The 27,210-nt window shown below is 42.5% G+C and overlaps 1 protein-coding gene across 2 annotated transcripts in view; it reads left to right on the plus strand.

Annotated features, from left to right (window-relative positions):
- Positions 1–27,210, plus strand: part of SLC6A11 (solute carrier family 6 member 11) — a 205,308-nt gene that overhangs the window by 76,998 nt on the left and 101,100 nt on the right. For both annotated transcript variants that reach the window (XM_030570048.1, XM_030570047.1), the window contains exon 7: positions 16,014–16,148. In XM_030570048.1, coding sequence (XP_030425908.1) covers positions 16,014–16,148 — 135 coding nt within the window. The remainder of the gene's footprint in view (positions 1–16,013; positions 16,149–27,210) is intronic.

A 27,210-nucleotide genomic window follows, 5' to 3' on the forward strand; every position in this document is an offset into this window, starting at 1 on the left:
ACCAGATTAAATTCTAGCCCAATGCCTTAGCCACAAGGCCTTCCTTTCCCTCATATTTACTCTGCATTTTACTAGTCCTTCGCTCAGGTTGGAAGTTCAGTAACCAGGACATGAGTGGTTTAGCGGTTGGGATCAGCTGCTGTACTCGTGGAGGTACTTTTCAGGCAGTCCATTTATATGATAAAGGTGTGATCCACAAGAATACTATGGTTAATGTAACAGGTGCAGGGAGTTGAAATGCAAAGGAAGGATGGAGACAGAGGATGTTTGTTTATATTTTAAGTGGGGAAGCTATTGAAGATACGCTTGTGATTGCAAACATTTTACAGTAAATACATCTCACAACAGTGAACAGGCTATAAGGACCTGTATTCCTAAGGGAAGCAACAAGACCAATTTTATTTCCTCTCTTGGATAGACAAGTGAATACCTTTTCTTTAAATAATAAAAGATAGATTATGTATTATGATGTAAAAGCATGAATCATCTCAACACACAACCCCATTTCACGATCACAGGAAATGCAAAGAGGAAGTGGATTTATGAGATACTGCAGTGATGTCTGTGTTATCTACAGAGGGTGACATTAAAATATTACCCTTTACACTGCACAGCAGCTTCTGAGTTATTTCCTATTCTAAAGTATTAAGAAACACTGTGGTATCTCCCAGAACAGTGGTAGTGGCTGATGAGTTCTGAAACTTTAACACTGACCACTGGATGTCAGTCTGATTGCTTAGAAGACTGATGGACTGCGTCGAGAGAGGCTGAACATGGGATTGTGGCTGATGGAGAATTGCAAAGAAAATTCCCTTTAAATGTTGATGGTTCAGGCTTTTAGTATTTGTAATTAGACCAAAAATATGAAAATGATATACTGGTACAAAAACATATTTATATGTTCTACTAAATAAGTACCTCTCTCATTCAAAAATAAACTGGCTATGTCCTATGCTGTAGCCAAGACCCGCTTGGTATAGAAGTGGGGTGAAGGGGAAGACTGTTAGGAAACTGATTGTGGCTTGCTGGCTCCACCTTAGTTTAAGCCCCTGAATAGGTTAGCATAGCCTGGGGCTTAAACTAACCTGTGCCAGTTGGCAGTGGCCCCCCAGAGACCCTCCACCTTTTGGGAATAGCTGGAGAACAGCAGCTCTGGTTGTGATACCTCCACAAACATTCCCATGCTAGGGGTGAGGGGATGTGCTCTATGCCGCCTGAGGAGATGCAAGCAGTTCCCTTTAATGCTGCCTGATCAAAGGAAAAGGAGCGTGTGAGAGAATCCGTTCAGGCGTGTTAAACCCCCTATAACTAGGACAGCCAGGGCAGAGCTCTGCCTTCAGGGGAGTTCGGTGATGGCTGCATGTGCACATCCAGTGGTAAAATTGGCCTCTAGAAAGCAAACTCACATGGTGCCTAATTCGTCCCTCATATTCACCTGTGTAACTCCAGTGAAGACTGAAAATTTACTCGGTGAGGGATGGGTTTGGCCTATTGTAAATTCCAGCTGAAATTCAAACTAGTGTCGATAACCTGGGGTTGTTCTTTACCTGCCCAGTCCAGAACCACAACCCCTGTTAAAAGCTGTCTAGGCTAGATACTGGTCTCTCTGCATAGATGTAACTGAGCTCAGCATCTGGAAATCCTCAGCAACAGCTTTGGTTTAGAAGAGCTTGTACTTTTTAAAGACCCTTAAAGACCATTTCAAAAATAACAGTCAGCTGATTTATTAGTCCCAATTGATATTTAAAATTCATTCCTTAGATTTCAAGTTGACTTTTACTTGATTAAGTAGCAGCATTTGATTTTGAGGTATTTGGGGCTGTGATGATTTCCTGCATGATGGAGATTCTTCATATTTAAACATTTCAAGTTTGCTTGAATTATTGAGCTTTTCCAAGATAGTAGATGAAACTTGCAGTTGTTGCATCTCCGTTCGTACCCATCCTCCTCTTCCTTGCCCTAACTACAGTAGTTGGCATTTCCTCCTCTTTGTACAGTAGATTTTATGAAATGCAATAAATTAGCATTCTTCTTTCAGAGTATTTGCATCTGTAGGATACCTATGAACAGCATGTCACATGCCACTCTACAGTAAAACTTCCACACTCCCATTTATGGGGGAGATCATTTTTAATTTAAGTGACCAGCCCTTCCAGGTTAAAACCCCTGTGGGTGCCAGGGCTACTAATGAGTTTACAGTGGTGTGATTTATTTTTTATTTACACTGATAGATCTGTACCTGCTTGCTGAGGTGTGATGGCTCCTCTTGCTAGAGGCCACATCCACCTTCCCATTTTGAAATTAGAAACATTACACCACAGATGTTCTTTTGCGCCACAGGTTTGTATTAAGAGCACATGCCATTTGCGAGAGCACAGTAGTTTAACAAATTAGTAATTCCCTCTGGGGCAGATGAGTGTTTGCAATCAGCTGCACGCATGTGTTTTGTATTCACTGGCTCTCTTTGACTACAGTGGTTCCTGAGGTAGTTGTACACTAAATGCCACTTTTTCAAAATATCATTTTCAGGATTGGGGAGGGGGAGCACTTCATTGATTCCTGTTGGCATGTATGCGGGGATGGACTTTGCGCCCTGTGCAGTACTGAAGACTTGTGTTGCGGGGAAGCTCACATCTGGTGTATGGTCTGATGCCCTCCCCAGAGATTCTGACAGATTTATGTCATTGTTGGGGCTTCATTGAAGCAGAGGAGGTTGCCTGGGGCACGCTCTGGGTTAGCACCTATCCCTTAATTCCTCAGGCAGGCACCCTCCTGGCTATTTTGGTGCTGTGCTGGCATGATCCTGGGTCAGCCATGAGTTCTGGGGACCTTGCACTGTTTTGACTTTTCCCACCCCATCTCGGGCAGAACTTTCACCACTGGTCTTCAGTTAGGGCCTGCACCAGCAGAAGCCAATGAAGACCTGTAAGTCAATAAAGACTGGAGCCCTTATGCTAATAATATACTAGGTATATGCAGGGTCAATGACGATGGTTGGTAAGGAATGAAGAGCAACATATTTTGTTCCTGAGTTACCTCCCAAAATATTTATTGTCTAGGGGATAATCTGCCAGTTCTCTGTGGGTATGTACGGCCTGGTAGGAATCTGAAGCAGTGTGATATCACTGTATAGGTGAGACAGTATACAAGATTCAGCACAGGGAGGTCCGAAGTCTTTCAGAACAGGGTCCATCCATACGACTACATGAGTGTTTGGGGGGGATATGGCTAGTAGGTCTGTTACTACGTAGATCCACTGGCTAACCCCTGTGTAAAATTGGGGAACAAGTTCCCCAGGAGTTAGTGCTGGCCTATGATGTTGACCTCTAGGTAGAGCAGTTTTGTGTAGTTACCTGTCTCCTGTGGAACGTACTTCGCTTATAGTCAGCAGCCTCACTTAGGTGGCTGTTTTAATTAGAATTGAGCCCACAGAAGAGCCCTGGATCTGCTTTCCAGTTACTCTGAGTTTGACAGAGATCTATTTCTTTATTGAACCCAATTGTAATGTGACCTATGAATACCCCAGAACTAGAGGAAAGTTTGAAACTACAGTAGATTCAGATCTGAGCTTCAAAGCTCCAGTTGAGCTGCATTTTTCAGCCCAGTTTTTTTAGACCTGCATGCTCAAAATTGCATGTGCAAAATGCGTGAGTGTAATCTGAGTGCTCATTTGTTGTGGTTGTTCATTTATTATGGTAATTGTGCATGCAGATGGCCAGTTAGATATATAATTGGCTTGTTACCTGCACAATTATCACCATTGTCACAGTTGTGCATGTGATTAATTGTTCATGTAGTTTATACCGATGCATTTGTGTCTCATTTTGCCAACATTTCTGTTTTCTTTTGCCATGGATTTTTTTTTTCATGTTACCATGACATAATAGCAAAAAAGTGTATAGCTTTCCTTCCTTCTGAATATGGAAAATCCAGAGTAGAACATTTATTATACTGGATATTATCAAGGTATGAATATGCATGAAATGATTCTCATTAGAAGCTCATCATCTTTCAACTTTTTTCTTTATTAGGGAGGAAATGCTATGATTAGAAGGTGAGGCAAACACTGCAAAAAAAAAATCAGATATGTTTGTTAAAGTTTGTCAGGGAAATCTCTCTAACCATGTGTGTGTCCTTTTTTATGTTTGCTTTCTATTCTAGCGAACAAGTTTGATGTCAGGAATCTTTGCCAAAAGAGTGAATTTTAAGCAACTGTTGAAGAATATACATACAAAATTAAGTCTGAATTTGTAAGTGCAAGTTTTTGCTATGGACAATTAATTCTTCCAGTTAGGAATACACTATGTGATCTATGGGGTCAATCAAAACTGACCACCGTAGCTTGAATATCAAATACTTACAGTTTCACTTCTTTTAGAAAGACATTTGATCTTGATTTTAACAGCCTGTGGACAATATATAGACAAACTGGTAGGCAGAAATTATTTGGGAAATAATTTATAGTAACGTGCATTAGGGGAAATTGTGTGCTGTTTATAAAAAATTCATTAATACAAAAAAAGTTAATTAGTTAAATACATAGTTCACTACATGTTGTTGACTGAGTTCTAGCTCCAGTGCCAAGTTACTGTCCTCCCCTAGTGCCTTTTCATACAATTCCAGTTTTAACCTAGGATCTGCAGCCAAGATTGTGCTGGCAGACTCCCAGTGCCTACAAGATTTTTGGTGCAGGATCAGAGTCTCATTCATCAGCAAGAGTGTCCCTAGCCTTTTGTAGTCTAGGATGGACCCTGAGCCCCAATCAGCCAAGCAAAACAAATGAGCGCCCCCCTGAGCAGCACAGTGACACGACACCCCCTGGAAATTAGTGCCCTGGGTGACTGCCACTCTTGCCCTCCCCTAGAACCAGCCCTGGTTAGCTGCATTCAACCAAATCTCCCACTGTGGTTTCCCTGTTCGCCTCCTGTAACTTCTGAGAAACACTGTGGCCTCCCAGCCAATAATCCATGCATAGTGCAGTGTTAGAACCTGTCCATCTTTCTCTGATGATGTCATGGCACATGTAGAAAGTGTTTGCTTTCTCTGAACACTGCACAGTTAACAAGTTTCTCATGTAATTTCAGTGAATGTCCTTTGCTGGCCTTGATTTTCTAGCTCACCATATTGAGCTCATAGTGAATTTTCCCCATCTCTGATGCATCCGCTTCCTCTCTCCGAGCCCATTACTGTCACTTTTCTTACCTGCTTGGTATTTGTAGTCAGGGCTGGCCTTAGGATTTATGGTGCCCTAGGCGAGATTATTAAACTGGTGCCCCTGTGCCTGATCTGCTCTTAGCAACACAAACATAAGCTTACAGTATTGGAAAACTTGCCACATTCATGTTATTAAAACCAGTTTAACTTAATTAAGCACACGGTAATGCTGATGGACTAGCACTAAAGAAGCAGCACTATAGAAAAACTTCTGATTTGACAGAATGATGCAAATAATATATTCTTTTTAATTTATCAAAATTTTATTGGAAATTTATATGAAGAGGTATTGAAACAAAGATTTGTTTTTAATTAAAAGCAATCTTTCTGGCTTTTTTGGCTGCAAAATCAGTAATAATGTCATCGTATGACAAAGACAAAGTCGTGTCTTGTTCGATTGCAAGAATAGCAAGACCAGTTAAGTGTTCCTGACTCATTGTAGAGCAGAGATAGTTTTTAATGAGCTTTAGTTTTGAGAAACTTCGTTCTCCTGATGCTACTGTTACAGGAGTTGTCAGTAGAATACGAGTGGCAATGTACACATTAGGATATATGTCAACAAGTTTACGAGTATGAATAAACTGTACAATGTCCATCACCGATTTTGCATGCGGCAACATTGATGACAGTGTACTCAATTCTTTGTACAGTTCAAGTCCATTTAAATCAAAACTATCACTGTGCTTCAGGAGGATCTTTAGGTTCTTGCACTTTGTCATTAGTTGCTCTTGTTTTCCTATTTCGTTGAATTTAGTTATGTCATACAAAAATCCAAATTGTTCATGGTGTACTTGCAAGGTATTAAACCTTTCATCAACAGCAGATACTGCTTTATCCATCACAACATTAAAAAAATTCAACCTCAAATTTCTTTTCTGGATCGTCTATGGGCATGATCTGCTGTACAGATTCTTCACCAAGAAGTGTCCCTGGCCTTTTTAACTCATATTAACTACGTATTTACTTTATGAAAGTTGGAGAAAACATTGTGAAAACGTAAAACATTGTCTGCCCAACTTCTGGGCTGGCAAAAGTTATACTGACTCACAGGGAAAAAAAAAAGCAGGAGAATCTTAGTACAACATATGATCACTCTATACCAGGGGTCGGCAACCTTTCAGAAGTGGTGTGCCAAGTTCACTGTAATTTAAGGTTTCTCATGCCAGTGATACATTTTAATGTTTGTAGAAGGTTTCTCTCTATGTCTATATTATATAAATAAACTATTGTTATTATCTGAGGTCTTGGCCACCGGTCCTGCTCAGCCCGCTGCTGGTCTGGGGTTCTGACCACCAACTCCTGCCAGCCAGGATCCCGGCCGCCAACCCCCCCTCAGCCCGCTACCAGCCTGGGATTCTGCTCACCCAGACTGGCAGGAGGCAGAGTGGGGCTGGCGGCTGAGCTCCTGACTGGCAAGGGGCCGGCAGCCGGAACCCCGGAGTAGCAGTAGGCTGAGTGCTGCTGGCACCCCAGACTGGCAGCAGACTGAGCCACTCAACCTCCCACCGGCCCTGCTCAGCCCGCCACCAGCCCACTCAGCCCGCTGCCGGCTGAGTGAATGGAACCCCAGGCTGACAGCAGGTTGAGTGGTTCAGCTGGCCTGCTCAGCCCACTGCCAGCCTGGGGTTCCTTGGGGGTCCCCAGGCCAGTAGCAGGTGCTGAGTGGGGCCGATGGCTGGTATCCCAGCTGGCAAAAGGGCAGCAGCCCGAACCCCAGAGCAGTGATGGGCTGAGCCGCTCAGCCTGCTGCTGCATACCATCAAAAATCAGCTCACCTGCCACCTTTGACACGTGCGCCATAGGTTGCCGACCCCTGCTTTATACACTAGTAAGGAGATGAGCATATTACAGTTGTTGGAGGGCTCTTATCAGGAGTAACAGGCTATAGGAAAGTCAGTCAACATTTTTTGTTTCTCTGATGAAAACTGGCCCACTCCCTGTCTCAAACCAAACCTGTCACTAATAATTGTCAACAACTTAATTTTCTGTTTTTGGCTAAGATATTGATTTTTTTTTAAAAAAAAATATTGAAATTGGATTCAGGATTGTTAGCAAGAATTTTTGGCAAACAAAGTTGTTAAATGACAATCTAAATGGCAACACAGTACTGCTTTCATGCTTGGCTCGCCCCCCAGCCTGCTGGTCCAACAGCTGCAGTAGAGGAGGAGATAGGTGGAAAACTGCAGGACCCCAAAATCCACCTCTTGGGGTGCAGAGTGGCAACAGCAGCAGCAAACCCTCAGGTCCAATCACACGCCATTGGGCACCACCACCAGCCATACAGACCATGGTGAAGTTAGCACAGCATCTGATCTCAGGGACGGGGCACCCATGGAGCCACAGGAGCTCATCCTGCCCTGTGCAGCTCCCCCCGGATGAGATGGATCGCTGGCAGCTGCCAGCCCAGGGGAGAGGCGCTCCCCAGCTAGGGTGGCCAGATCCAGATGTCCTGATTTTATAGGGCCAGTCCCGATATTTGGGGTTTTGTCTTATATAGGCACCAATTACCCCCACCTAGAGTGACCAGACAGAAAGTGTGAAAAATCAGGACAGGGATGGGGGGGGGAAAGGAGCCTATATAAGAAAAAGACCCCAAAATTGGGACTGTCCCTATAAAATAGGGATATCTGATCACTGTACCCCAGTCCCCTATCCTGATTTTTCACACATCTGGCTAACCCCAGCCAAGCCCTGTGTGACATTCCAATCCTGGCTGCCTGCCGAGGAAGTGAGTTACTTTCACTTTCATTCCTCAGCAGGCAGCCAGCCAGCCCTCCTCCCACCTATCCCCCAGCACCTCACCAAACCCAGCCCTGACGGAGGGGAGGGAGGAGAGAGAGAGGGGTGCTCCTGGGGAGGAGGGAGAAAGGAGGGGGTGCTCCATAGGGCGAGTGGGGGAGGGAGAAGAATGGATGTTATGGGGGACAACAAAGGATACTGAATCCAGAGCCACAGAGCCTGCCTCACCTCACCTCACCTCAGCCGGGGGGAAAGAGTCACACTGATGGGTGAGCTCCTTCCCCAACCTCTACCCCCTCCCTTTCCCAGAGACCCCAGCAGCCAATCCCATTCCTCAGACTGTGCTGCATTCCGCTCTCGCTAGGACCCAGCAGCCCTGTCTGGGCTGCCTGCAGAGTGGTTCCCCCAGGCAGAGTGAGGCCCTACGCGGCTGCCTATTCTGCCTATGCCTAAGGATGGCCCTGTTTGTACTGTTTTCTACTCCAAGAGGAGTTTGCAATCATGTATGACTCATCAGAGTTCAAGAAGAAAAAAAATCTACATTTGTAAGCAGTCTGGTTAAGAATGGTTCGCAACACAATTCTGGAGCAGATTGCTCTCTGTGGATAAACATACCAGGATAAAAGCAGACGATGGTGAACAAAACTGCAACACAGAGAACACAAATAGTGAGGTTAGATGTTTGGCTGGTTCTCTCCATTGTTATGCATCATTTCCCAATAAGCAAAAAAAAAAAAAAAACCAAAAAAATCTTTCAAATGTCATTCAAAACTGGCAATTTTGCTGCACACGTTGATATTGGAAAGGGAAACCCTTATACAATGTCACAGAATGGTATGATTATCTTCAACAGTAAGTGGTTTGGAAGGGAGTTTGATTTTATAAAATAAAAAAGTGAGAGGCGGGCAGGATGGTGCAAGAGTTGATAATGGGATCTGGACCTTTCTCTTGTAGGTTCTTAGTCTAAATCTAGCCCAGACTGGTAGTGCCTTAGGGCTTGTCCATGTGGGGAAATTGACCAGATGAATTGGAATTAATTTGCAAACTAGACACCATTAAGTTAGGCTTAAATAAAGACTGGGAGTGGATGGGTCATTACACAAAGTAGACTATTCCCCCTACTGTTACTCACAACTTCTTTTCAATTGTTGGAAACTGGCCATCCTGATTATCACTACAACATTGTTTTTCTCCTGCTGACCATAGCCCATCTTAATTGATTACTCTCGTTATAGTTGGTATGGCAACATCCATTTTTTCATGTTCTCTGTGTGAGTATATATGTATTCCTACTGTATTTTCCACTGCATATATCCAGTGAAGTGGGTTTTAGCCCACGGAAGCTTATGCTTAATTAAATTTGTTAGTCTCTAAGGTGCCACAAGTACTCCTCATTCTTTATACCCCTAGAGTTATGCTGGTATAACTCCTTGTATGGACTCACTATTCTGGAATAAAAGTGACTATTTTTGTGCAACATAATCAAAAATCACTTTCATTCTGGAATAGTATTTCCACACAGAGACTTCTGCTGGGTGTAATTCTAGGGGTATAATTGTACTACTGTAGTTCTGCTGGTCCGTTTCCCTGTGTAGACAAGTGCTGAAGGTCGTCACCAGTTGCCGACTGTTCAGTAGTCGGTGTGAAATACGTTAGTAGTGTCAATCCAGGAGAAGAGGAGAGGTGTCTACATTACACCACAAAGAGCACTAACTGGCATCCCTTTTTGGCATTCTCAGGAGAGGTGAAGGACACAGTAGACAGGGAAACTGAACCACTACCGTAAAGCTGCATCTCTCAAAAGCAGGGTTCAGGCCTATTAATGGGGGTGCTTGCCCTGACAATGAGATGTAGGCACCTAAATCAGTTAGGTATTGCAGTGCTGTGGGCAGCAACACCTAAATAGGTTTAAAAATCTGGACCTAAGTGAACTTGAACACTTTCATTTTGTGCAAAACCTTGTGTTACAGTATAAATAAAACACAGAATGCAGTTCAGACAATCTTATTTCCCATGATCTAGCATATTGTTTTGTGTTCTGTATCATCCAACCTGTGGTGATGGCCAGGAAGTATTTACACAGGAAGCAATTGGAACCATCTGAAGTTGTAATGTCATTGACATCATAGCAACGTAATTGTATTATCTTGTGGTGACAGGAGGTAATGAAACTCACCAGTGTATGAAAAAATTCTTCCTTCCCCGCCAAAGGGCAGTTCAGCTGTGGTCACAGCAAGAACGAAGCAAAGGATTAAAGTTCACTGCAGCCAGTTCCCTATTTAAGATTCATCCTGATAAAAGTTGCTGTGATGTAGCCTGTGAACATCAAGCTGACATGAGCAGTCTATTTTTAACTTTTCTGGCTGTGTGGCTAAATTCATTGTGCTAAGTGCTTCTTCCTCTTTCTCAACAAGTTAATGATGTAATCCATGTTTCTTCCTGGGGTTAGTTTTACCTATTGCCATCTCTCACAAGTTGAGCCTGCTGCATCACAATCTGTGTGTGGTGGTTGTTGGTCTGGCCATCTCAAAGACTAGCTTTTCACTTAGGGTAAAAATTTCAGAGTAACTGAGGACTAGATTTTCAAATGTATTTAGGCACTCAAAGAGGCAGATAGGTGCCTTGTGGGATTTTCAAAAGCTCATACATGCCTAAAAGGCATTGAGTTCAATGGATGTGCTTTTGAAAATTCCAGTAGACACCAACATACCTTTAAAAATGTGGCGCTGTGTATCTACCTACCATTTAAGTCATTATACCTTTGAAATTAAGCCTAAATACCTTTGAAAATCTAGCCCTACGCGATTTAGGAGCCCAAGACCCATTTTCAAATGAGATATAGTCACTTAAGAGCCTAAGGGCTTGTCTACATGGTGTGAATTGCAGCACATGCCCCATGTGGACACTACTGGTGCAACAAGGTAGCTAGTCCAGAGTTAACAGTCCAGTAGTGCCCACACAGGCAGGGCCAGGTTTCCAATTAGGCACAGTAGGCACGTGCCTAGGGGTGCCTAAAATTTAAAAGTGAGTTAAAAGTTTCATTTTTTACAGAAAACAGGAAGGTCAGCTGTGGGCGGAGGAGTGCTGAAAGTGCTGTGCCTAGGGGCGCAGCAGGTGTAAATCCGACCCTACACGCGGGAAGTTACAACGAACAGTTCACACACACACACACACACACACACACACACACACACACACACACACACACACACACACACACACACACACACACACACTGTAGTCTGAACTGCAGAGCTGTGTAGACACAGCCTGAGTCTCATTGACTTTCTATGGAATTAGGTGCTCAACCTGCATAAGAGCTTCTAAAAATCCCAGTAGGTGCCTAACTGCATCTTTGGGTACTTCAATACCTTTGTTACTCTGGCCCTTTGTCATATTGTAATAAAATAACTTGGTGCTGACACAGGTGTGTCAGAAACTTTTATTTTGTTCCCAAGTGCTCAGACACCTGCCTGGCTCCGACATCGCTGAGAGCTGGAAAAAGCATTCTGGGCATTGGCATGCTAATTAATACATGAAGCAATTAAAGTCAATTAAAACAGAGTTCAATGTAATTAGAAACAGTTGTGTTCACATTTATATTCAGAGAGGATTGATGTGTTGAAAGAAAAGAAAACAATTTCAGGCAAACTTTTAATGCCTACAGATGTGGTGATAATAACAGCACTTTGATTTCTAAAGCCACCCCCTTCACTTCCCTGCGTGCTGTACAGCATGATAAACACAAACATAATGAGAATTCCAAAACAGGAACCCTGAGGAATCCGGAGGCTCAGCAGGCCTGGAGATGCAAGCTGATAACCTGACGACAGCTTATAGTGGAACTAAGTTTGTGGGGTTCCTATCCCAGCCCCCATTTCAGCACATCACAAATCCAGCATCTTTCACTGGCCATTTCAGCTCAAGAAGAGCATGGAACTCCAGCAGCTCCGTCGCTTTATGAGTGCCGAAGTCGCCTTTGTTTTTATTTTAATAGCAATGCCAACTGGCCCAAAGGACTGCCACAGCCTGTAAACACACCAGATCCTTCCCACCGGTCCACAGGCCTCTATCTTATCAGCCTATCCTTTTACCCGTGGATTGGATTCATAGGCGTGTGGTAGAAATGATGTGCTATGGTACCTCTCTCTCTCTGCAAGGCAGTGGTAGAGGGAGGAGAGACGTCAGAGAGCCCTCTCTCCCTCCCTTAATGCTGCTGCACAGGTACCAGCCATATTTTGGCTCTTACACACTGAAAATCGAGGAGCTGGGGTGAGGTTTCCAATACCTTCAGCAATGCCAGAGGCCCCAGCAGGGCATTTCTGGGCAGGGCAAGGCAATTCTCTGGGGTTTTATTTTCCATGCCAGGATGGCTGTATGGGGGAGTGATAACTGCACTGCTGTTATGCAGAGGTATTCTTGGCTGATCTTCTCTTCTCTTCTCCCTTGCCTGTGGACGTATGAATTTCTAAGGTTCCTCCTCCTTGCAGCTCAGGCTTATAGGAGCTGTAATTGCACCCTCGGTAGAAAACTGTGCGTATAGCGAAATTTGGCTGGTGTACCCTGGGAAGAATATCTCTGTGTCTGAAAGGGCAGTCTGCATGCTGATGTAAAATGACATGGTGCAATGGCAGGCTGCATGAGATGACAGATTGTGAAGTAATATGACATAATGAAGCAGGATCCAAGAAAATGTTACTCTTTCAATTCAGGTACGGTGACCCCAGCGTCAGCCGTTTGACCTGATTAAGTGACTATTGGTATTAACAGCAGCCACCATTAATTTTAGGGGAGGGGAGGGAAGAGGTTGCAATGCACAGAGACTGAAATTGCAGAAATGAATGAACAAAAAAGCACAGAAACCTTGTTGGACTAGATCCTGTAGCCTCTACATTCACTAAGCTGTCACTGAAGCCAGGAGAGAACTGCAGGATCAGTCTCATTCATTGCATTTCATCCTTATTTCCTTTTATTCACTTTTTTCAATTGGTCAGCCTCATTATGAAAAAACAGCTGTATGGAATTTTGTCTCTTTGAAGCACTGGGTTAGTGAGCCTTGACTCACTTGGTCCTAGGAGATGGCTTCTCTAGCAATAGTGAACAGTAACTGTACTTAGCACATGAACAAGGCTTTCCATTTTTACTGAATCCTTAATTAATCCATGCAGTCCTCTGAAGGCCGGGGGGTATTAGTGTCTTCTCCATTTTACAGAGAGGAAACCAAGGCAGAAGACATGACCTACATTTTCAAATGGGATTAGTGATTTTAAGTAACTTCATTTTTGGGTGCCCAATCTAAGACACAAAGAAGTGGACTGATTTTTAGGGGTTGGATGCTCAGCACTTTCTGAAAACTAGGCTCATTCTGTCTCAGTATGAGCACCCTGAGACTGAGACAAAAAAATCACTAGTTACGTCTCAAAATTTATGCCTAAGTGATTTACTGTCACAGAGTGAGTTAGTGTCAATGCTGAGATTAGAACTCAGGATTCCCTGTCTTCTAGTCCTTTGATCAGACCTTGGGCCATGCCTATTTGAGAGGAATTTATTACCCTGACATCCTGATTAAACAATTAAACAGCTATCGTTGGCCCAGATCATCCCTACCTACAGAGGGAATCATCCCCTCTTGGAGAACCCACCCCCAAATTCCCACTGAAAAGGCTGCAGTTCTCTCTCTCAAACCTGATAGATCCTAGGCAAGCCTCAGGAGGGCTAGACTATTCAAGCAGAGGCCCTGTGCCTCCACACAGGCTCTGGCTCTTGTTGCCTTCTCCCATCTGGCAGTGTGGCTCTGTTGGACACCCTGCAGCCTTCAACCCCAAAACCTCTAAGGGTGACTCCATGGAGAAGATAATGCAGCTATCCATGGGACTAGAGACAGGCAACATGTGTGCCCAATGCTGCTCTTCCCATTCCTTCTCTTTGACTTGCTCAGCCTCCATCCTGTGTCTCAGTGCAGCCCTGGAGCCATGGAGAGGAGTCTAAAGGAAGATGAATGAGAGGGCAGGAAGATGGCCTCAGCTGGAAGACAGTGTCCAGTTCTGGAGGCCAGACTTAAGGAAAGAGGTGGATAAATTCGAGAGAGTCCAAAAGAGAGCAACAAAAATAATGAAAGGTTAGATAATCTGACCTACGAGGAAAAGTTTAAAAAAAAAACTGTACATGTTTAGTCTTATCTTGAGAAAGGAGAAGACTGAGGTGAGGACCTGGTAATAGTCTTCAAATATGTTAAGGTCTGTTATAAAGAGGACAGGGATCCCTTGTTCTCCATGTGTGCTGAAGGTGAGATAAGAAGTAATGGGTTTAATCTGCAGCAAGGGAGATTTAGGTTAGATATTAGGAAAAATTTTCTAACTAAAGATAGTTAAGCTCTGGGACAGGCTTCCCAGTAAGGTTGTGGAATCTCCGGTCATTGGAGGTTTTTAAAAACAGATTGGACAAACACCTGTCAGGGATGATCTAGGTTTACTTGGTCCTGCTTCAGCTCAGGGGGCTGGAATCGATGACTTCTCAAGGTCCCTTCCAGCCATATATGTCTACATTTCTATGATGGTGCTGGGGCTACCCCATGCACATCACAGAGAGTGATGCTGAGCTCGTCTCATTGTATAGCCTATTGCATCGCCTTGGAGCTCAGGACTGGAGGTATTTCTGTGTCCTGACACCTTAATTTATAAACTCGTTCTTAACTTTACCTTTTGTAGGAGGATTACACAGAATTCTTCAAATCTCAAAGCAAAAGCTTGGCATGATATTGTGTTATAAAACGTGTGTTTGAGCTACAAATGTACATAGTACTTTACAGACACAGGATACTTTCCATGCCCAAAGATCTTATCATCTAAATGGAATAAAACAAAAATACAGGTTTTGTGAGTGGAGAGCTGAGGATATGCACCTTTGGGAAGGAAACTGAGGCAGAGAATGCCTGGAGAGCCCCAGTTGGCCTGGGGAGGGAGGGTTGCTATGGGGCAGGCACATTCCTACCACAGGGTGTTTGTTTGAAGAAGTAGGTTTTAGAGACTTGATAGTTCATAGGAAAATGTTATGCCCATTTTACCTATTAATCAACTACTTGTATGGTGTGTGATTTCTAATAATCTGTGTTCAGTAATTGATTGCAAAAAAACCAGACTGTATAAGACTCTTGAATGGAGAGGTGGGGGGGGGAAATCTACATTTTCTTCCCTTGGTTATACTTTTTATTGTTCTGATTTTTCTAAACATATTCAGTACCAGTAATAAGAGTACCATTGTTTCCAATATAGGTTGCTGCATAGTTAATATGTAATATTGCACATTATTTTCTGGCAAGTCAATTAATTTCTCTACTGAACCATATCTGGTTTAACTGATATGCAGTGAGCCATAGTAACTTACTTGGAGAGAATGTCCCAATATGTTTGTGATTAGAGTTGGGTGAAATTTTTTGACCTTTTTTTTCCCTCAAAAAAGACAGATTCAGCAACAGTTTGCAAATTCACCAAAATATTTCAGTAAAACAAACAAACAAAAACACTAAAAAAGTATAAAAAATTGAAATGTTTCATTTCACTAAAGTCAATGCAAAAATTGACTTTCTGTTTCAAAATGTCATTTAATAGTATTTTTAAAAAATCAATAGTTTTAAAATGGTCAAAATTGAAACAGAACATTTTGTTTGACCTGAAATAATTTTTTCAACTCTTTATTTCCCCAAAATTTTAAAATACAAAAACAAAAACAAAAAAGTCTGTTTGACTCCAAATGAATTTTTTTCTACCCCCTGAATTGCTAGTGAACTGAAAAATCCATTATTCACTCAGCTCTATTTGTGATTAAGTGTTTGCCCATTTTCCTAGCAGGCCTAAATTCTTTAAGAAGGAATATGCTTGGGGATGAAATTCATCCCTCAGCAGAAGACCAGCATGGATATTAGGTCTCAAAGTAGCATTCAGCAGGTGCGTAAGATTGTGTGTGTATTTATATCTGGATTACTACCAGAGAAACAACACCATCTTCTTGTTGTTTTTGTTGGGAAAAAAAACATTTTCTGATGTTTTACTTCTTCTTGCTAGGTGGTATATGTAACAGCTACATTCCCGTATGTCATGCTACTGATTCTTCTGGTTCGAGGAGTAACATTACCAGGTGCTTCTGAAGGAATAAAATTCTACTTGTATCCTGATCTATCCCGATTGTCTGACCCACAGGTAGGACCAAATAACTAATATTCAAAACTTCCTCTGTGTTCATTGTATCTCTGAGGTGGAAATCTTTAGTGCTTCCAGTTTTTCATTACATTCAAAGTTGGAATACACAAAAATGTAGCAGATTGTATATAGATGTGTTTCAATTTGAAATTCCTTAAAGGCATTAAAAATAATCATTCATAGTAGTTGTAGTATACTGTAGTTGTGTGTGGGGGGAGAGGGGTTGTTTGTTTATATATATTTTAGAGACACCTTAGCATGTTACAGCTGGATTTTCAAAAGTGTTCAGCACTGGCCTAATTCTGCCCCTATTGAAATCAATGGGAGTTTACCATTGATTTCAATGGGAGCAGAGTTTGACAAAGACTGAGCATTTTTGACATTGTGCACCCTTAGAGTGTATTCCAAATAATAAATCTCAGTGAAATGGTTCAGATAATCTGCTTCTCCTTAAAAAAAAAAAATTGACATATTCAGTATCTTTTGCAAATAAAACAGCATAGAAGAATGAAAAATATCTAAACATTTTAAAGGAGCAATAAATTCTTAAAAAGAGAGAATGTGCCTTTTTAGTCACTTCTATAGAAGAGATCATCATATAAATGCTGGGTTAAACTGAGACCTTGATGACAGATTAGCGGAACATAAAAATTATGAATGTCATTTGCCTGGTATCTAAGAGAGAAAATGACATCTCTACATAGCTGACGGGTTGCAGACAGCACTTCACTTACCAGTGTTGACAGCATAATAAACATTACATGATGTTACTCCTGGAGGCGGTTATGACATTAGATGGACCCAAAGATGTAATGGAGTTGAAAAAGAGGTTTGGGACTATTTGTCAACATTCGTTTTTTGAAGTACTCCCCTCTGTCCGGTGAACTGTAAAACATTTTCCGCAAAAGTATGTTTTGACATGACAACACAGTGAGCCTTCAAGTTACTTCCCTGTAGCTTCTGAAGCTATTGAATCATGTAAAGATCATCCCAATGAAATAGTATGGCTAGGTAATAACTAACTGGAAGGGGACAGTCACGTTTAAAGACATTTGGAAATATAGATCAAGTTGCTGATTTTGAACTTCTTGTTACTGAAATGTAGATACTTGTTGCTATAATAAACACAAGTGATTGGGAGGTGAAGGGAGAGCAATAAAATCTGCCACCCCTATTTGTCTGATGAAGTAGGGTGGACTAACTGCGAAAACTATTAGGATTCCATGAAGTTCTGGTCTCCTTGTTCTTTGAGTTGTTCTCTGCCATATGTAATAGACCCATATATACTGCAATGACTTTAGTAAGCTTGCTCAATTGAAAGTCAGTTCACAACTCTGACTGTCAAATGTTTATCTGAGAACTTGAAAAGTTTGCTTTGTCCAGCTTTGATTAGGATTGTTCTGCCTTTCTGCATATTTTTGACAACTGATGTTACTCAGAGAGTCTTAATAATGAATGCACATTTTGCATTCTTCTCCCGCAATACATCACAATGACTTTCCCCCAGTGTCGAATTCCTAAGGGAGCCAGAGTTACCAATCTCCAGGGCTGCACAAATCCCATGAGGAGGGGGGCAGGCATGCTGCTTAAACATTGCTGCTTTTGTTTTCCAAGGGGTGCATGGGAGGCCTGTTAACAGGATTTGTGCATGTACGTGGATTTCTCACATGCCACTGTGAACACATGTCCCCCATCCCTTGTTTATTCATGGAAAAAATTAATAGAAAGACATTTAATCCAGGGCAGCAGTAGCTTGTTTGTCAGTTCACAAGGGGTTTTTACATGCCTATTTGCTATACCATTTCCATTTGTAAAGAAATTCACTGTTGCCATGGTGATTGCCGGGCACACATCGTGTTATGGTTCTTAGGCAGCCTTTGAAACACAGGGAACATTCTTAAAAGACACGTGTGGGCCAGTAGTCTGCCTCCCACTCTGCTGTTGTATCTAGGCTAAGTTTAGAATGTCTTGGGAGGGGAGTATTCAGTGTTACACTTTCACAGGTGAACTTTCCCCCCATTGCAAAGTGATTGCAATCAATTTATATCTATGCAATTTATATCTATTTAAAAAATGCAGCCCCCACCCCTTCTTATAGATTAGGAGAAAAGGGTGAAGTTGAGACTGAGATCTAATGAGAAATATGGCAAGATGGTTTAATGGAGTGGAGCAGGTTGGATGTTTTTGACAACATATTTTTTTGATGAAACATGCAACTTTGTCAAAGCCAGAATATTTCCCAGAGAAATATTGACTGGGATGGAGAAGGTTTCTGGGGTCCTCATTGAATTCTCTGGCCACTTCCCAAGAAAGGGACACAAAAGGAAAGCCCAACTTTCAAGCCAAAACCAGATGTTTTGTCATAATTCCATTTCACAAAAGCATTTGACAGGTTTTGTTTCCTTTCTAATGTGGAACGAAAACAGAAACCTTGAAAGTTGTCATGGGATGGAATTATTGTCCTCCGTTCAGTTCTGGGATGGAGTGTTTAAAATGGAATTTGGAGTGTCATCTGGTTTGGAAGTGCTGCTTTGTTGCCGTCTTTTTAGTAGTCAAAGAATAGGAGAGATGCTGACACTATGTGTATTAATGTGAATGTATAAATATTGAATCTTTGCAACATATGAAATTCTTGCATTGTGAAACTAAGTGCCATAAACTAGATAAATATGGAATCTTTTCCAAAGGAGCAAGAGGAAATCGATGGGACTAAACTTCACATTCATGCTTCCAGTTTTTGTCTTTACTCTTGTTTATTTGGATTTACTCCACAATTTCCAAGTATGTGCACACAATTTCATGTGTGCTCGAAAAGGTTGTTTTCTTCTTCAGCTGGAGGTCTGTTTAAATACTGTTCCAGGGAGACTACTGTGTTTCTGTGTTAGAAGAGCAGTATTTGAACCACAATGCGAAGTATGTTTACTGTGGATTAAATAAATTAAGTTTCTCTTCAAGGCACAGTTTAGTTTGAAGTTCTTGCATCTTTTGTCTTTGTGTGATTTTCATTCCATGGTTTGTTATAGCTTTCTAAGCAGCTATTCATCTGTCTTTTCAGTTCCTCTGAGCTTTCAAGTGCTGAGTTCTCTGCCTCATTTTTATATTCCATCTTTTCAGTATGGCTGGGTCCTCATGCTCTGAAAATGCCAGCTTTTGTTCCTTCTATCTGTAAAGCTTATAACAATCGCTTTTATATTGTCATAGCAGAGTGTCAGCTCTGCTTTAGTTAAGGTTCAGATGCACTTTCATTTAAAGGATGACTCTAAATGTTCTAAATACTTATTTGGATTGTCCTGAAATTTCCTCATTCCAATTTGCCTCATCAAGGTGCTGGGTATTTTTTGTGGGTCCAATTTGAGGTCATTTGCGCAAGGAGTTCCTGGGATACTATCCCATGAAAAGAATCCAGCATTTTATCAAATCAGTTTTTCTGTGTGTGCACCTGGGACTTAAACTCTGGCTCTGATTGTCCCCCAACTGATCTCAGTCACTCTACATTGACCTCATCAATTTCTTGGATGAAAGAGCGGAGGGTATGCTTGTAAAATTTGCAGAGGACATGAAGCTGGCAGGAGTTGCAAGCCCTTTGGAGGATAGGATTAGAATTCAGAATGTTCTTGATGAACTGAAGAATTGGTCTAAAAGATGAAATTCAGTAAAGACAAGCGCAAAACTTGGATTAATCAGCTAGCATTGATTAACTAGAGGGAAGATGAAAAAATTAGAATAATGTAATTTTGTTTCCTGAACAATGGACCTGACTGTGCATATAGGCAAAGCATTACTGATAGGCAGCCCCCTAGCGTGAGGGGCTCAGAACTTTTTAAGATTCTTATAACTTCTTTGGTGCAGAGCTAGGGAACATGTGGGGATGGGAGCAGTGAGGGGCCAGGTGGGGGGTAGGTGGGAGCAGTGCCAGGAGCAGGCTGGCTCCAGCTTTTTTGCTGCCCCAAACAGCAGAAAAAAAAAAAAAAAAAAAGCTGCTTTCAGCGGCACTTTGGCGGCAGCTCTACCGAACCGCTTCATTCTTGGGCGGCAATTCGGCGGCCGGTCCTTTCCTCTGAGAGGGACTGAGGGATCCACTGCCAAATTGCCACCAAAGACCCAGACATGCTGCCCCTTTCTGTTGGCCGCCCCAAGCACCTGCACTGGTGCCTGGAGCTGGCCCTGACCAGGAGTATAGGCCTGAGAGTATTAAAGTGCAGAGAAGGGAGGGAGGATTAGGGAGTGGAGAAGTAGGAGAAATGGAAGAAGAGGTTTGCCACTGTGGCAAGGGGAGATTACGGAGAGGGAGGAGGGGTGAGATACTGGGCAGGGGAATATGGGTTGAATGGCTGGCTGAGTTGGGGAACACAAGGGCCTGTCAGCCCCACATTATCCCCTCCTACATTTGTGCTGGGATATTGGGGGGTCTGATAAGCCCTTCTCCCTGACCTCTGAGTGTGTGCCAAGATCTGGGGGGCCCTGCTTCTCTTGGAGGGGCGGTCTGAGCCCCTCTCTCTATCCCCCATGTGAACTGGGATCTTGCAGGAAGGGGCTGACCCTTGGAGGAGAGTAGTCTAAGTCCCTCTTCCTGGCTCCTGTGTGATCTGGGGAGTCCTGCCAATCTGGATGGGGAGCTGAGAACAGGGATGCTCGATGCATACACCAAGAACACTGTGCTGAGGAGCTGAGAATGGGCATGTCTGACATGGGAAGGGAAGGATGAGAATATCCACTGAGATGAATGGAGCAGGTCACACTTCTCAGAGGTATTGCTTCAGGCAGCATTCATTTCCATGGGATGTTCTCATTTAGCTGAGAACATCTCATTGAAACAAATGATTGGACCACTTTACATCTCTCTGAGGCCTGGTCTGTGCTAGGAAATTAGGACAGTCCATTCCCATTTTACAGATGGGAAACTGGGGCAAGAAGGGCTAAGTGACTTGCCCAAGGTCACACAGGAAGTTAGTCATGGAGCAGGGAATTGAACCGAGATCTCCCAAGTCCCAGGCGCTAACCACTGAGCCATCCTTCCTCTCATGCCTCCTCCCACATCTGTCTCCCACTTCACAAAATGTCCTCACTGTCTCCATGCTAATTCCTGTACTGTTCCTGCATCCTTTACCCCGCTCCTCTACCTGCAGGTCTCATGCTGATCCCTGACTGTGCAGAGGATGGTTGGGGAGGGAGAAGCAGGATGTGCTGCACAGACAGAGAGATGGGAGATGATGAAAGGGCAGGATAACGTGCAGCCAGTGCATTTTGTAGCTAGCTGAACTGCTGCCAAGGGAGAGTTGGGCTGTGGAAAATGGGGATGCTGAGAATTCTTTTTAAAATAGCAAGGAAATTAAGTGTTCAGAAACGTAATTTACACAGAGTAAAGGTTGCCCAGTGGTGGCTAGTGGTCTTCCAAGATGTAGAGTGGCTAAATGTACATTGCTGAAAACCAGGAATGACGTGTTAAGGTACAAGCCACCCCCACATTGCAACCTTAACTCTGTCCTCTTTGAACAATCCCCAGTCTGCCAGTTATACACACACTAGCATTCTACCCTTACAGATGCCCTTTGAGACATTGCCTTCACTAAGCCCTGGAGACTACTGTCCTATAAACCACCTGATGGCTGACAATCCCCATGGTGAGAGAACACTTATCTACACCTCTGTGGAGATGCCCTATAAGACCCAGTGCTGAAATGACACACACTTGATCCCCCAAGGTACAAATGCATCTTGCCTCGGATTACAGTCACTACTCTGCCAAGCTGCTCCATCTGATCCCTCCACCATTCAGTCAGGGCTGGCTCTAGGTTTTTTGCCTCCCCAAGCAAAAAAAGCCTCTGGGAGCACAACTGCCGAAGCAAAACCGCCACCACCACCAAAAAAAAACAACCTCTGGGAGCACAAAGTGTCCAGAATGCCGCCCCTGAAATTGTGCCTCCCCAAGCATGTGCTTGGTTTGCTGGTGCCTAGAGCCGGCTCTGAATTCAGTACAGCTGCACCTAACACAGTGAGCACAGCTGGAGTGCATGCAGATAAATGATGGAATTCAAATCTGTGATGCACGACTCAAGCAACAGCACATACCTCCTGAACTTCCTCCTATCTACTTATTATGGCATCCCCTCCCCCTTACTGAACCATTCCCAGTGGCTATTGCCATGTTGCGTTGTGGGGTGGGTGGCATGTAGCTTAACTCTATACTTCCTGTTTTTTGAAGTAAGTTTAGCTACTCTCCACATCCCAGAAGGCCACTAGCCACCACGGGACAATGTTAACTCTGCATTAATGAAATTTGTGGGCATTTAATTATCAGTTGTACCTGAGCATTCCTTGGCTTTGTTGTCCAGTTGCTCAGGTGTTTCTTTAGAAAGAGAGAAATGGATGTAAACAGCAGAGCTTGTAACAGATCCAAAATATGGGTTCTCTGTCCCATGGAATAGTGCTGGGGCTTGATCTAAATGGCTGTAGTAAGGGCGTGGGAGGGGAGGTCTCTAGCTCCAGTTTCGAATAGCTTCAGCTTCTGATTAGATAAACACCGGTAAGATGACTTTTGAGTGCCAGTGCGAAGGGCTGCAGTGAAAGACCTGAGGGTGTCAGTTCTCTATTAACAGCCTAGGTAGCAGGAGTACAAACTGCTTCACACTCTCCTGCTAATATGTCTGAGACCTGGCCTACACTAAAAAATTAGGTTGGTTTAACTACAGTGGTCAAGGGTATGAAAAATCCACACCCTGAGCAGCGTAGTTAGGTCAGCCTAAATCCCCATGTAGATAGCGCTAGGTTGACAGAAGAATTCTTCTGTCAACCTAGCTGCTGCCTCTCAGGCCACGTCCAGACTAGGGTATTAAAATCGATTTTAGATACGCAACTTCAGCTACGTGAATAACGTAGCTGAAGTCGAATTTCTAAAATCGAGGTACTCACCCATCCAGACAGCGCGGCATCGATGTCCGCGGCTCTCCATGTCGATTCCGGAACTCCGTTCGGGTTAATGGAGTTCCGGAATCGATGTAAGCGCGCTCGGGGATTGATACATCGCGTCCAGACTAGACGCGATATATCGATCCCCGAGCAATCGATTTTAACCCGCCGATGCCGCGGGTTAGTTTGGACGTGTTGTTAGGGAGGTGGATTACCTTTGCCAGTGGTAGGACTCCCTCCTGTCAGTGTAGTTAGTGTCTACGCTGAAGCACTATAGTGGTGCAGCTGTGCCACTATAGCATTTTAACTGTAGACAGGCCCTTAATTCTTGTGTTGGAGGTGTTGCTTTTGGGAAGAAAGGGTAGTTTGGTCTGTGTTATTGATTAGGTCCAAAAACTCTCTGCTGAATCTGCCAGAAAAAGTGACAACTGTGGTAGAGGCTATACACACCGACACTGGGAACTGAACTGAGACCACCAGCTCATTTCACCAGCAGTCAGACAAGTTTGGTTACTACTTCTAGTAGTGGAAACCCTGGCCAAAATTTTTGCAGTCCATTTCAGATCCCAAGAGCCATTAAGTTGCCGAATGTGCACTGTTATATTTGGACAGCGATCACTGACAATAATGATAGGCTGAATGCCTTAATAGGCACAGAATGATACTCTTCCCATTCATTTTTCTTTCAGTTATATAGTAGGATGTGCTTCATGAGCAGGGTATGTGTGATTAAATGAAAGTGGCGGTCCTGCTATATTGAACAAGAATTGGTACTTCAGTGAAACCTTTGTTTTGAGAAGCAGTAGATCAGAGTCTAAAACTTTTTTTAAAACTCTGTATCTCCTATATATAAAGGCATCAGTAACAAAATGTATATTGGTGACCATCCGCATGAGTTCTGATTCTGTATCTGCTATGGACAAGAATTGCAAGGAGAAGTTCTAGCTGAGGGTGTAGGGTGCAGGCCAACATGATATTGAGCACTCTGACTCTTATGCTCTTAACTTTAAGCATAAGAGTAGTCCCCCTGAAGTCTGAAGCTCAACACCCACCCTCTGAGAATCAGGGCCCTTTAAATAATCTCAGTTTGGCCACTGAAAATCACTAGCCACTTTTTGAAAAATTAGGCCATGGAGGGTGTTAGTGTCAGTGCTGGGATTAGAACTCACAATTTCCTGGCTCCATTTGGTCCTTTATCTTATGACACACATCTTAACGCTAGCAATTTACATTAGCACTAAAGCTGATGATTCCTAAAATAAGAGAGGCAGAGAAAAACAAACACCACTTGTTTACTGTATGCTTGTATGTTAATTACTGGCTGTCCACCTGCTGTTTTATTCATTCTAATTGCTATTATTATTTTTAATGAAAATATTCATTATAGAAATTAGCTGAGAACAGTATCTTTAGGGAGGAATATGTCAGCATATCTAGAGTCACATAACTGTCTCTGAACAATAAATGTGTCCTACAATGCTAAACAAATTTAATTAACCCTTGATTTGGGTGTCTATTGTGCATTACTGTGCTTGTCTATGAGGAGGGAATGCAGTTCGTAATCTCTCTCGCCGTTAAATACATGTAAATGTCATGCATAGGAAAATAAATGAATGGCAGGGCAAAGTATTTAGGAAGAGGACAGGGGTCAGCTTAGATACATCTACAGCACCTGAACTGTCCCAGTGCAGCTAGAATGAGTTTTAAAATTCATCTGATGCTTCTTGAGTGGTGGGAAGTTACAGATCTTGCAGTAAAACAGAGGTGTTTGTAGAATGAACGGCCATCAGCTCATTCTAATGTTTGATAGGAGGGGGCCATGTGGCGAGGAGAGGGGGGCCAATAGCTCCCAATGCCCCCAGTTGACTTCCACTGGTATTTCTTTCTGCCCCACTGCTGCTGTGCTCCATAGACATTCTGAAGAGCAGAGCATCAAAGTGGCAGAATGAACAAGGAAGACATAGGAATGCAAAGCAGACAGGTAAAACTGATGGATGGTACGATGACAGTGAATAGCAAGTGGGTTATTTGTTATAAACTGTCTGGGAGCCTAGTGGTGGGTCTGACCCAGAAGGACTGTACTTGGTGATATTAGAAGGTGAGATTGATAGAAAAGTCCAGAGTATGGAGGGAGGCAGTGACAGGAAGGAAAACGAAGGAGAAATTCACATAGTCCGGAAATTAAAAAAAAAAAAAATCACAATAAATATTTGGATGGGTTGGAGGGAATGGGTAAAAATATATTCACAAGTTAAAAATATTATTCACAACATGTGTGTATGTATATGTAAGTTAATACAGCAGAACCTGAGAGTTATGAACCCCAGGAATGGAGGTTGTTCGTAAATCTGAACAGAACGTTATGGTGGTTCTTTCAAAAGTTTACAAGTGAACATTCACTGAATGCAGCTTTCAAACTTTACTATGCAGAAGAAAAATGGTGCTTTTAATCGTCTTAATTGAAATGAAACATTCACAGAAGCAGTTTCCTTATCTTGTTAAATCTTTTTTAAACTTTCTCCTTATATTTTTAGTAGTAGTTTGTTTACCACAGTAATGTACTATACAGTATTTGCCTTTTCTTTGGTATCTGCTGCCTGTTTGCATACTTCTGGTTCCAAATGAGGTGTGTGGTTGATTGGTCAGTTTGTAATTCTGTTGTTCGTAACTCTAAGGTTCTACTGTATATATCTATATGTGTACACATATATTCATATGGGCACACACAAACATGTGGTATATAACATGTAACCACCAAGAGATGAGTTCACACCAATTAATGCCAAAGTAACCATAACATGCACGTGCACACAAAACCTGCAACCAGATGTGTGATGTAGTACAAAGATAACTCACGATCTCATGTTTGTGCCATTTGTCGCCCATGTCCCTACTGTTCAGAGCTGGGACCATGTCTTTCTTTAGGTATACGTTCTGGTGCTCAGCGAACAGTCATAAATAAGAATAATACCTTACTCTTCAGGCAAAGCAAATGTTCAAGTGGCAGCAAATTTGGCACAAATATATGTGAAAGATAAGCATGATGTTTTTGCTTTAAAACTCCAGTGCTTCATTAGGAAATTGGTCCAATAGTTTTTGAGTTTCAGGTTATCTTATTATCCTGATAAAAAAACCTTTGTCCTCTCCCTCTATCAAAAAAACCATATCATTACTTCTTTAAGTGTCCATATAGCTAAAAACTTCTGCACAAGCAATACTTAAAGAAAAGATGATGCAGCGAAGTTGTTAGTGCTTGTTATCTAATTATACTTGTTATAGTGAGGGTATATGACAGGTTTTAGGATCTTGTGTTGTACAGCGCTATTATGCTATTGGAATAAAGCATGTACTGTACAAACTGGGAGGATAGTTTAGTATTTATCTACCTTCTTTTAGCTGTTATCTTCCAGATTTTTAAATGCTTCCACATTTTTAGCTATAATATCTACAGCAATAACACCATTCCTGATATTTATCTCTAGCAGTGCAAAAAATACCTGATGAGATTCAAGGCTCAGCACTGGAAGCAAGCAACAATTACAATTGCATTGCCATCTTGAGGCTGAATGTGAGATATGTTTTAATGATAGAAGCAAATAACAGAATTCTCCTCTAGCTTTAAAGGTGGGAGTAAATGAATGATGTTACATTTTAATATGTATTTCCAGATGACTATAGGAATGGCTCTGTTTGGTTTTAGCAAGAAACAGTGTAAGAAAGGTAACATTTTATATAATGTTTACCAGAAAGAAAAAGAGTCTCTATTTGTATGGCAACTGTTTGGATTCATGGGCAGTAGACTGTAAAACTGCATTTGTATATATTTACCATGCTGATGCTTTTGATGATGGCACCTCTGTGCCTACACATTTCCTGTCTCTGAGGCCTCACCATATGTCACTGGGGTTAGCAATGGGGCATGAGTGGATCCTAACTTGACAAGTGAAGGACAATTGATTGGAATGTTCCACAAAGAGAAAGTACTGATGGGAAGGACTCAAAATCCTCTGAGCTTTAAAATTAAGTTTTTAAAGGGGAGATCCTCTCCAAAATATCCAGTTGCTGCAGTGCTTAATCATCCAGGATATTAAAAGAGAGAAACTTGCACAATAAAGAAGAAATTGATCAATCTTTTACTGAACACATCCTTTGAAGT

The sequence above is a fragment of the Gopherus evgoodei genome, chromosome 7 (genome assembly GCF_007399415.2).
Source record: "Gopherus evgoodei ecotype Sinaloan lineage chromosome 7, rGopEvg1_v1.p, whole genome shotgun sequence".
NCBI classification, from domain to species: Eukaryota; Metazoa; Chordata; order Testudines; family Testudinidae; genus Gopherus; species Gopherus evgoodei.